Source organism: Gymnoscopelus microlampas (genome assembly GCF_963454915.1).
Source record: "Gymnoscopelus microlampas genome assembly, chromosome: 7".
NCBI lineage: Eukaryota > Metazoa > Chordata > Actinopteri > Myctophiformes > Myctophidae > Gymnoscopelus > Gymnoscopelus microlampas.
Window position 1 is genome coordinate 12470187 of NC_139944.1, and position 12552 is coordinate 12482738.

The following is a 12552-nucleotide window of genomic DNA, read 5'->3' on the forward strand; positions in this document are numbered from 1 at the left end:
TCAGTTGTAACAATACATCACCAATGTCTCAATTTATTAATGATCGCAACTGTTTTCAATTTTCATGGAATTAGATGCCAAAATAAAAACGTATTTCACTTGTGCTGTCGGTGTTGTGTGCTATTTGTGATGTGAGTTATTATGGAACAGACTTTTATGACATGATTAATAGTTACTGTGATGTCCAATGTCCAAGGATGGTTAAGTGTTTCAGTAAACAGTTGAGTTTCAGTACTGTAAGTCAAATCAAACGTCATCTCGCCGCAGAGGTATGTAGGAAACAGAAGGAGGAAGCATAGAGCAGACGGGGAAGATCAGCACCACCCATCAGTGAGCCGGTACGAAAAAGTCAGAGGTGAGTAAAGTTTTAATACATTTTGATAGTGATTACAACCAAGGACGTGAATGAATTTCATGTGTTTTTGAATATATATTCATTGTGATGCATACTGATAAAGAATACAGCACATAACAGTTAATTCAAGAAAACTTGGAGAATCTTTTACGATCTCATGCGTCAATTTTAGAGACTGAGGCCAGTTCATTATTTAAGCTGTACAGCTCTTCTAACACAAAATGCATGTTGATGTACAATATGTGGCATGTATTAACCACATTGTAAAGCCAGCCATTACACCCAAAACCAAATTAGAGGATTATTTTTTGTTTATTTTTTACCAAAAATATATGTAAATAGCAAAGATCTACAAGCTCACAATGTATCACATCTCAAAGTGTTCTTCTTAGAAGTTTAGCTTTTTGGTTAACATATTCCCAATCTGAAATGTTATTTGGTTCAATCTTTATGTTCATATGTTTGAGCTATTTTGTTTTTTTTACTTCACTTTACTTGACACAATTATCTCAGAAATGGGTGTTAGAAAGTTAACAAAACGTACAGTACACACATGAGATATGCCAGCATACTGTGTGCTATATCCTGCTGTGCCAGCATCATACTGTGACCACAGATTTACATGTCACAGAAAAGCTCCGTGCAAACTGCAGTCTTTGGCAAGTGACCCACTTCTCTATAGACTGCCTTTTTCTATATACTTTCTGAGAAAATAGTTTCCTCATGTGCGTAAATGGGTTACTAACCTTACAGGAAGTGTGTCGTGTATTTTAACCATTATCTTGTGGTAGAGCTATATGTGAATACAGAACTTGATGACTCAACATAAGGACACTTATGCCTATAGGGGCTGTTAGCGATAACTACATAATGGATTTTCATGAAACTTGGAGGGAATGATCAGTCTATTGCCCTCAAGAGACAATTCATGTGTTGAAATTTGTAAAAGGTCATGGTCAAAATTATATAATCGGTCATATCTCAGGAAGAAATAGACTTAGAAAGAATGAAAAATGCATTGCATTTCTTTGTGTATATCAGATCAAGAGCTGTAATCTGTGCCCTCTGCTCTGTGACATCACACAGTTCCGTCAAATGATGTCATAACGTACAAATTCTCTCTGTGAACAAAATAACTCAAGAATGGATGGGCAAATCTTCACAGAATGATCAGTAGGCTGCCCCAAAAAGGCCAAAGGTTGCGATCATAGGCAAGGGAAAATACTATATCTACAGAAGAAATGGCATATGCCTTGAAGAGTGAGCTGAAACATGTATACGGTGCTAAGTCGATTTATTAAAGGTTTTATTCATTCTTGCAAATTAGTGCTTTGGCATTTGTTGGGTTGTCACTTACTGATCACAAAGCAAAGTAGGCCTACAAGTTTGAACCCCTCTCTCTTTTTTGGTCTTATGGACAGCTGCAAATTGTTGGCAGAGGTATGTGCAATTTAGACACCTTTGTTGATTACTTTCCACATTTTCATCTGCCCTGCAGGTTTCTCCCTGCTCATGTTCCCTGAATGTAATTTATCTATGGACAGACAATGAATAGGATTGTTGTTCTTGTCACTGTTCTGCTACACTTTGTACAGCAAAGTGAGACTCAGGGTGAGTGTCTGAGTAAAAGAATGAATAAACCTCCATATTTTTATGTTTTTATTTCTTTGCTTTTATATCAGTCAAATGACCGTCTGTGTTAATCTGTGCTTGTATCAGGTCTCCAAAGATGTGTGCCCAAGCCAACCTGCACAGAGTGCATGAAAAGTCCCGGTTGTGCGTGGTGCAACCAGACGGTAAGCCAAATTATATATTTAACAGTAGGCTGATAAAATTCAAATTATAAATAACCAAGCATTTACTGTACTTGTATCTATAGTATGCTGATGTCATGATAGAGATCCTGTATATTTGTGTTAGGGCCCTGAAATAGTAATCAGTAAAACATTATTAATTACAGACATGCATTGTGCCGGTTAAGGTACCATTGCGCTTTTAAAAAAAAAACTTTGGTGACTCACTGCTTATCTTTGAGGCATGGTTGATGAAGTTTAAAACATGCCTTATGTATATGTATTGCTTAGTGTAAGACATATACTAGTACACAATCACAAATATTCTCTCTTCACCCATTAATAGCACAGCTATTAACTACAGTAAATATTTGTGAAGCACCACGCTTTGGTGAAATGAATAATGGCCTTTTGCATTAGTTAGGTGAGAATGTAATTCAGTCAGTGAATGAAATAAAACTTAGTGCTCCACTCTACTCATAGGGCTTCCTGAAGCCGGAGGAATCAAATGAACGCCGCTGTGATACAGAGGAGTCTTTAAAAAGCAGGCACTGTGACAAGGAAAAGCACATCATTAACCCTGAACCAAAAATGGATGAACTGAAGAACAATGACCTCAACCAGGGCCCATATAGCGTGATCCAGATTAAGCCACAAAATCTCAAATTCAAACTCCGAGTCGGTGAGCAATTCCTTGTATATCACTAACTAAGCTGCATTATATTGATTATATTGATCGTCAGTGTGAATTATGATTTAAAAGAGAAAATAAAATGTAGAATAAATCAAATGACCGTATTCACACAGCGGCCATTTTGCAACCGTGTGAATATGGTCAGTTGAGAGTTAGGATGTATTTTCTAGTGATTACATTTTTCTTAACCAATCACAGGTGTCCCACAGACATTTAAAGTGTCATTCAAAAGAGCCGAGGGGTTTCCTATTGATTTGTATTACCTGATGGACCTGTCATTCTCCATGAGAGATGACCTGGACAAGATAAAAGATCTGGGTCAGCATATCATTGACACTCTTGGGACCTTCACGAAAAAGATTCGTATAGGTGAGAGCAGAGATTCCATTCCAATCTATTTGAACAGCAAAGATAGCTGGGGATCTAAATCCGAGGCCTATCCGTTTGTGCCAATGTTGTGAGTTTGCTGCCATCTAAATGTAAAATAATTGAGCTAATTGAGCTTGGTACTGGTACACTGTGATGTAAGCAACACAGCTGCATCTATTCTAGACCTAATTTGGACATTGCAAATTGGCATTTGCTATGATCACATTGACACACCGAAATCCATCACCCCCCATTATTCTGCTTGCTATATCCATTAGGTTTTGGCTCTTTCGTGGATAAGGTGGCCCTACCATATGTGAGCCAGGTGAAAAGTAAAAAGAAAAACCCTTGCCCTAGCCGGAGCACCACTTGCCAGCCAGCCTTCAGCTTCCAAAACATTCTTAGCCTGACTGAAAATGCCAGTGATTTTAAGAGGGAGGTCAGCAGGCAGGCGATTTCTGGTAACTTGGACTCTCCGGAGGGCGGATTCGATGCCATAATGCAAGCAGCTGTCTGCCAGGTAAGTTTGTCCTCTAACCTCATTAATGCTGTGTCCCATTTTGGGAAAATTTCCAAATGTATTTTTAAAAAATCACACCCTGTGTGAAGGTAGCGGCGCCTTTGATACATTTTGTCATCGATATGTGTTGATAATGTGTTTATAGCCATGTGTCACGTGAAGCTTGACCAATCACTTTGTTGACGTGTCTGACCAATCAGAACGTTGACGGTGAACACAGACAAAGTCAGGTATAGAGCAGAGCAGGGTCCGCGCGCCGCTAAAAATCACATCCAGTGTGAAGTGAGCGGTGTTATTTAGAAACAACAGTGGTCATCACAGTGATGGAAGCTCACTTTTAAAAAAAAATGATTTTTTGAAGTGCGTGGTGCTATTTACAGGTTATTATTTCATCATGCGTCTCGCTACCCAATCAAAGCAAAGGGTCTGAATAGAGTCAGCCAATCACGGTACGGCGAAAAGGGTGTGAATAGTTAAAGAAGTCTTGCTAGACGAGATTGAAATCTTGTCTAGCTAGACTTCCGGTGTGGCGCATTCAAGACAATCACGTTGACTAGTGTTCTGTCACTATGAACGTCAGATCTAAAAAAAAAAATCTAAACTAAAAGCTATCAAAATATGCGATCTAGCTCAAGGCCTATTGGCGCAATCAAACAATCAAAATTGTGGTTGGGGCCTATTTCTTCTCCAAAACCGCGCTTTCCCTTCTGCCCACAGGGAGTGCCACAAACAATTGCACCGTCGTACAAACTCTATTCCCCCCCTAGCCTGGTTCCATACCATAGACCCCACCCACTCTCTGAGTGGACTGCCTCTTGGTCTGGTGTCATAAATGTGAACCTAGGACTTCTCCGGTACAAAATGTATTGTCCAATGAGAGTCGAAGGTGGGCGTGGGGATCCCTTAGGATTGGTTTAGCCAATTGTCACTGCCAAAGGCACCGAGAGCTGCCAGCCAGCAAACTGGTGCTGTGGGAACCAACACATGGGCACCGGTCAAGAGGACGCCCCACACTAACATACGTGGACACGCTCAAGAAGGATGCAGGAGCCCATAGCACCAATGAGTTGGCCAGATGTATGGAGAATCGGGATGACTGGAAGCAACGATGGAGGGCTCGTCTGAGGACGACCTAGAGAGAGAGTGCTTCCCCTTTAGGCTAATGGATAAGATGTTAACTTTAGTGTCCCTTTCCACATGGGAGACCATGGTTCGAATGCCGGGTGTTACACATATACCCAGGTCTTTATTTAGTTGTCTTGTTCGTTGGAAATTGTATGAATGTATGTATATCAATCAATAAATACATTGAAATCACTTCCTCCATATTCTTCCTCTATATTGTTGTTTTTTCAGGATGCGATACGTTGGCACAATGTTACCCGGATTTTGGTCTATACATCAGATGACACGTTCCATATTGCTGGAGATGGCAAACTGGCTGGGATATATGAACCTCATGATGGGAATTGTCACCTCAATGGGAACATATATGATGGCACCAAATATGTGAGTAAACTACCATCGAAGCAGCAAATTTGTACTTTCAAAATCTGTGTAACTTATCAAGATTATTTGTTCATGAAAGTGTTTTGTATCCCCTTTTGTTAAAAGGCTATTTTTTGTTCAGCAGGTCTCCCCATCTCTATAGCTCGACTACTGAACAAACACTGATTGATATCGGAAACAAATATCACTTATACCCCCTTTAACCACATGAACCCTAGCGACCCTATGCTGGAAATGTCATAATAAGTGAACATTTGGCAAAAACAGGCAAACATTTACCTAAATTGGTGAATATTCAGTGGAAATAGCAGATCTACAAGCTCACAATGCATTACCACGCGTTATGAGCTATTCTCGCCATTTGACAAAAATTGGGTGTTTATATGACGTTTCAAAGTGTTTTCGCAAACATTCTTTTTGTTTTTGTGTGTTTAGGACTACCCCTCCATCGGCCACCTCTCCAGGATTCTCTCAGCCAACAACATTCAGCTTATTTTTGCTGTCACTGAGGAAATTGTCCCAGCTTATCAGGTCTGTATAAGAAAGGACAGAATATTATGGAGGTGTCTCCATGTGACTCCGTGACTAATATTTATTGGTGACTTTTCAATACCTCTCATCCAAGCATTCTGTTTTTTTTAGGCCCTGAGTAAACTAATCCCCCAGTCGGTGGTGGGAGTTCTCAAGAAGGACTCCAGCAATGTGGTCCAGCTCATCTCGGAGGCATATGATGTGAGAATGTTAATGGTCTTCAACCGAGACCACAAAAAGGCACCACTATAATTGAAGACTATAGTTAATATTCTGCTCCAAATGGTTAAGATGAATAAAATGCAGAAGATACATTAAAGGAGGAGTTCACCCAAAAAATGACTTATTTTCTATCAATTGCACACCCTATGAAGCCTTGAATCCATGGATTCTTTTTTGTTTTTGTGACATTCCTAAGCTAATAATTTGATTCCCGTCTCCTACCGGCTAATGTACCCGGTAGGAGACACAAAGTAGATTATTTGTGTCTCCTACCGGAAATACACACAGTCATCAAATTATTGTCTTAGGAATGCCACAAAAACAAAAATAAATCCATGAAATCAAGGCTTCATGGGGTGTGCAATTGATAGAAAATAAGTCATTTTTGGGTGATCTCCTCCTTTAAGTGTGTAAATCTACAGTGGTGGACAGTAACTAATTACATTTACTTAAGTACTGTACTTAAAAAAAATATTTGTAATTTCTACTACATTTCAAATAGAAAGTGCATTGTGAGCTTGTAGATCTGCTATTTTCACTATTTTTTGAAAATATCAGAATTTTCTTTTTACGTTTTTGGGGAAATGTTCAAAATGTAGGCTATACTTGAGTACATACTTTAGCCACCACTGTAAATGTACTTGGCAATAAATACACTTAATTTTAACTTAACTAGTACATTAGATAAGCTACTGTATTTTCTTCTTTACCACACACACGCGTGCGCACGCGCGCGCGCACACACACACACACACACACACACACACACACACACACACACACACACACACACACACACACACACAGATATGCAGCTTTTCCCCTTCTTTTTTTGTCTTTTATTTACAGAACCTGTCCTCCACCATACTTCTGGAACACCAGGGGGCTCCACAAGGCCTGGATGTCTCCTACCAGTCCCACTGTTTTGACAATGCCCCCTGGCAGAAGAGGGGAGAATGCATGAATATCAAGATCAGTCAGCAGGTTTGTCTATAATTCCTAGAGACTGTTCTTGTACTCAAGAACAATGTTGAGGTATTTTTTTTACTTTTTTGGACTATTTACAATTATTAGTTTTACTTCTACTCCACTACATCACACATCACAGAGACACATATTTTACTTTTACTCCAGTACAATTACTTGCAAGCTTTTGTTACTACTAGTACTTTGTAGATTTTGATTATTATTACAAAACATACATTAACACTTCAGCCCTATATATACTTTGGCTATTTGAATTGAAAATAGCCTATTTTGATACCAAGACTTTTGTACTTTTACTCAAGTACATTTTGAATACTGGACCTTTGCTTGTAACAGAGAATTTCTTCATTGTGGTATTGATACTTTTACTTAAGTCAAATATCTGAGCACTTTTTCCACTTCTGGAAATGTCACACATAACCACAAACTAAATGAATAATGAAACTGGGCAACTTGCTTTAGCCAATTATTATTACCTCTAAAGGGTTTAGTTTTTACATTGGAATGAAAAATGTTATATTGTCTTTTGTGTTCAGGTTGACTTCACTGTAAGGCTGAACATCTCGGAATGTCTTGGAAAAGAGAGGGAGTTTCATTTTAAAGTTCAAGGCATCAGCGAGACCCTGAAGGTGGCTGTAGAGACCCTGTGTGACTGTGATTGTGGAGAGAGGGAGAAATCATCCCCACACTGTGACAACAAAGGAACACTCAACTGTGGAGTATGCAGGCAAGTCCCTACTCAGTAGAATCCTAGTGTTCATTCTGAGAGTAACCCATAAGGGTTTGACCAGTTACAGCGCTGCCTGCAGCCTAGGAAAGAAAATACCAATACCGGCAAATGTTAACGTAGAGAATGTAAAATGTTATTGTTTGAATTAACACAATGTCAAAAAATTTGCCTGATGCCTGATGCTCCTCAGGGAATATCAATAATGGAAAATGTTAACATAGAGAATGTATGTAATATATTATAATTATGATTTGAGTATTTAGTATTATTAAATATGTTAAACTATTAGTAAATGCATTTTCTCTGTTGATATAAAATACATAATTATGATTCTAGTAGTTAATGAACCCAATAGTGTCCCTACTGGGGCAAACATTCAGCAATTCCTTGTAGATCAGCTATTTTTGGCTAAGTTAAATTGGTGTAGAGGGGGAGAAAAGGAGAGGGCCTAGTATAGAGCCCTGGGGGACCCCGGTTAACTTAGCCAATCTACGGCTTTTAAGTGGTCGAAGTGTTGCGTTGTGATTGTTTTTGTAAACTGTTTGACGTGTCTCCTATAGTTGTGACTCGGGTTTTGTGGGTCAGAAGTGTGAGTGCGAGCAGCAGAAGTCACTGGACTCGTCCTGCCAGAACAACGCGTCCCAGGTCTGCAGCGGCCATGGCATCTGTCACTGTGGAGTGTGCACGTGCCAGGGCGGCTACAGTGGCACGTTCTGCCAGTGCAACGACAATGACTGCCCCAGATACAACAACATGCTCTGTGGTGGTAGGCGCACGTTTCATATGTTGCACATGTACGACCATCCAATGCATTTAACCATTTTAAACCCTATAGTACTTCATGTCCCGGGGTTCTAGACTAATATGCCCCTTCCTTTTTTCCCCCTCTACACCAAATCTCTTCGCTGTAAATAGCTGATCTACAAGCTCACAATGCGTATGGGTACTGTACTGGCAGCAGTATACTGCTACACAGTGGTGGAAAAAGTACTCAAATGTTTTACTTAAGTAAAAGTAGCAATACCACAATATAAAAATGCTCTGCTACAAGTAAAAGGCCTGTGTCCAAAATGTTACTTGAGTAAAAGTACAAAAGTATTGGCATCAAAATATACTTAAAGTACCAAAAGTAAAAGTACAAACATTTTTGAAAATGGCAGATCTACAAGCTCACAACGCGTCGGCTATTTTCATATAGCCTAGGTATAAAATAGGGCTATATGTTTTATAATATAATCATTTATATCTGCAAAGTAACTAGTAACTAAAGTTTTCAAATAATTGTAGTAGAAGTAAAAGTATTGAATATTAGAAATACTTCAGTAAAGTAAAAATACCTTAAAAGTATAATACTTGAGTAAATATACTTAGCTACTTTCCACCACTGCTGCTACACATACAGTATTTACAATAAAGATCTGCATACTGTATCTTGCAGTTTGGGTTTGTTTGATTTTTTTTTTATTCTTCAGGCACTGGGAATTGTAACTGCAGCACCTGCACATGCTGGGCCAACTACACCGGCTCTGCATGTGACTGCTCCACTCTCACAAATGAATGTGAAACAGAGGGCAACAGACATTGCAGTGGGCATGGACGATGCGAGTGCAACCGGTGCCGTTGTAATAAAAAATTTGATGGCAAGCACTGCTCTTCAATAGTGAATGCTTGTCAAAACTTCAAGTGAGTATGATATACTGTATGTTATGCTGTATATCAAGATATGAACAATAGGCCATATCAATAGGTCACCCACGCAACAACCCGGTCAACTCTGGGTACACTGCTAGTAAAAAAGTGAAAAAAAAAAAGGAATATGAAACTGAGGTAGCTGTTATTTGTTTGCTGTTTTTTTGTTTGCATTTTCAAAATAATTGGTTCTTAGAGAGAAATGCTGCTCACATGATTTTTTATTGTTTTCATTGGCAAACATGAATATAATATGACCATATATGTACATATTTATCGAAAGGATAAGACACAAAAAAGCTTGAGAGCTTATTTCCATTGTGGTCATTTGAGTGCAAAAAGGCACCACAGTGTCTTGAGACAAATTATTGTGATTCTATACTATAATACTATAATAAATAATAACTATAATAAAATTGAATTGAAATTGGATTGAATTTATCCAGCTTGTATGAGCATGCCTTTAGAATGTACAATACATGTTTGAAATCAGGTATCTCTCATGGTAAAACGTATAAGAACAGTCATACGTTTGCCTGTTGTTACCTCACCAGGAATTGTATTGAGTGCATATCAAAACACAAGGCAAGTGGTGAGGAGGAGGTGAGCTGCAGCGAGCACTGCCACTCAGCAAAATTACAATACATTGGACAAGAGGAGCTCCCCTGCAGTACTGATGCTCTCATGTATGAAGTGAAGCCTTCCCTTGATGGCAGCATCCTAGTCCGCTACACTGACCTACCCCGTGAGACATCTAATTCATCAAATAATCATTTCATTCCTGAGAAATAGCCAGTAACCTAAAAGTACACTATCTTAGCCTTGCGAGCAATGTTTGTTTCCTAGCCTTGTAAAAGTTATTACCTTACTTATAGTAATAGCCAGTTTTGTGATGGGTTCTCTGGTTCTTTGAATGGCATTAACATTAATAAAACAACTTGCATATTTGAAACGTAATCTCCTCCTTTCCATTTGTTTGTCTGACAGGTTCTAGTATTGACAGAACATTTGTGATCATTGTCGGCTCTGTGTCTGGTATCATTTTCATTGGCATAGCAGTGATCATGGTCTGCAGACTCCTGCTGGAGCTGCACTATCGCAGAGAATACCGCAACTTCATCCACGCTCAGAAAGACAGCAAATGGAACGAGGTGAGAAATACAGTATAACATTGCATAAAACATGCCTCATTTTCTATACCAGTCATAATAACTTAACTTTGTAGGCTAATGGTAAGATTTATTTTCATTTATATAAATTAAAAATATAAATGTATGAATTTACAAATACATGCCTCACCTTTGTGATTTCAGGCCAACAATCCCTTGTTTCAAGATGCCACCACCACTGTAGTGAACCCGATGCACTTCGAAGATGACTAATCCAATAGCTAAATGATGAATTTATATAGCACCTTCTTTAACCCATTAAGACCGGGAAAGCGTATAGGTTGTTATACCTTTAAAACCAGGAAAGCGTCTGTGTCATTTTAGATGTTGCTATATATATATAGCAACATGATTTTTTTTAAATGAATAAAAAGTATTTATTTCAGAAAATTTAGGTTAGGATTTAGAAGGCGTTTTTAAAATCGGCCTCAGATCTAAATTGGTTAAAGCGGAGGAAACCATGCAAAGCACCAAATGGCTCATCAGGAACAGTTAGGGGTTCATTGTCTTGCTCAAGGAAACTTCAACAAACAGCGAGGACCAGCCAGGGATCTAACCTGGAACCTTCTGATTCCAAGATGGCCACGCTACCTCCTGAGCCCACGCACGACATTCCCAAAGCTGGCCTGCTCAGTAGCTTGATTGTAGGAGCCTACACTTACTTGTCTGTAATTTTCCAGAACTTTGACCTTGCTATATGACTTTTTCTTCTTATATTATCCCCGCCAGGAGGCCGGAAAGGCAGAGGGCGAGCTCGAGGGATTATGTTTTTACTCTTTCTGTCTGTGTGTCTGTCTGTCTATCTACGAACAGCTAATCTCAGGCCGTTGGATCGATCAGAGTGAAACTTCTTTTTCACACTCACTCCCAGTAGGCCAAGGAAGAACTGCTACAAATTCTTTAAAGCGGCGTCATGGAGGCGCTATAACAGCCCACATCCCGTTTTGGTCTATAACTCTTGAACCTTGGGTTGTACAAACAAAACATGAAGCGGTCTGTGGGATAAATAGAGGTTCTTCCTTGGCCTACTGAGAGTGTGTCTGCAAAGTTTCATGTTGATTGGTCCAGTGGTGACAGAGATTAGCTGTTCACAGACAAACAGACACACTGACGGACAGGGGCGAAAACATAATTTCCCCCGACGGTAACTAATATGTAACCTTTTCTCAATGCGTTTTAATTCAAATTCTTCAATAAATAGCCATAAATAGCTCATCTGTTTCCTTCAATTATTTTAAAATCACAAAAAGATAAGATATGCATGCACTTAGTTTTGTGTGTGTGTGTGTGTGTGTGTGTGTGTGTGTGTGTGTGTGCGTGCGTGCGTGCGTGCGTGCGTGCGTGCGTGCGTGCGTGCGTGCGTGCGTGCGTGCGTGCGTGCGTGCGTGCGCGCGCGTGTGTGCATGTTTGTTTGAATTAAAAAATACATCCTTATATAGCAGGCCTATATCGTTTTTTTGATTAGTGCGTTTCGAATCAGGGTGGAAACGAAATAGGTACATTTACTCAAGTACTGTACTTAAATACAATTTTGAGGCACTTTTACTTTACTTGAGTATTAAAAATGTTTTGATACTTTATAGGCTACTTCTAGTCCACTACATCTCAGAGGCAAATATTGTAATTTTTACACCACTGCAGTTATTTGAAAATTTTAGCTATGAGTTACTTTGTAGATTTACATTATTATTACAAAACATACAATTCAATTCAAAGGAGCTTTATTGGCATGAGAAAACATACGTTTACATTGCCAAAGCAAGTGTCAAAATATAATAAAAACAGTTTAAGAAAATGGGTAAAGTAGTTGGAGGGGATACAGCTTTGTGTTAAAATGTCACATTGCATCGTTATACATGCTACATATACAGGAAGCAATCTTTTGCAGTCACTTTGGGACAATTAGCAGCATTTTTTAAAAACTATTTAATACTTACATACATTAACCAAGTAAGTCCTAAGCCCTATACTTCCTCTATTCAGA

General features: G+C 39.0%; 1 protein-coding gene across 1 annotated transcript; it reads left to right on the forward strand.

The window, feature by feature from the left end:
• Positions 1 to 306: 306 nt before the first annotated feature.
• itgb7 (integrin, beta 7) lies at positions 307 to 11781 on the forward strand. Its single transcript, XM_084063169.1, has 16 exons — positions 307 to 355; positions 1854 to 1966; positions 2075 to 2151; positions 2632 to 2830; positions 3041 to 3211; positions 3490 to 3731; positions 5088 to 5240; positions 5676 to 5771; positions 5883 to 5972; positions 6843 to 6977; positions 7517 to 7707; positions 8271 to 8476; positions 9183 to 9393; positions 9954 to 10144; positions 10387 to 10550; positions 10713 to 11781. Exons 2-16 carry the CDS (start codon positions 1903 to 1905, stop codon positions 10779 to 10781), a joined length of 2259 nt encoding a protein of 752 aa, XP_083919295.1. The 5' UTR covers positions 307 to 355; positions 1854 to 1902; the 3' UTR covers positions 10782 to 11781.
• The last annotated feature ends 771 nt before the right edge of the window (positions 11782 to 12552 follow it).

Excerpts from the sequence above, each read along its gene's own strand:
- itgb7 (XM_084063169.1), top strand. The coding sequence starts at position 1,903 with ATGAATAGGATTGTTGTTCTTGTCACTGTTCTGCTACACTTTGTACAG. Across the intron at positions 1,967-2,074 it reads ACAGCAAAGTGAGACTCAGG|GTCTCCAAAGATGTGTGCCC; the intron begins GTGAGTGTCTGA and ends TGCTTGTATCAG. Across the intron at positions 6,978-7,516 it reads ATATCAAGATCAGTCAGCAG|GTTGACTTCACTGTAAGGCT; the intron begins GTTTGTCTATAA and ends TTTTGTGTTCAG.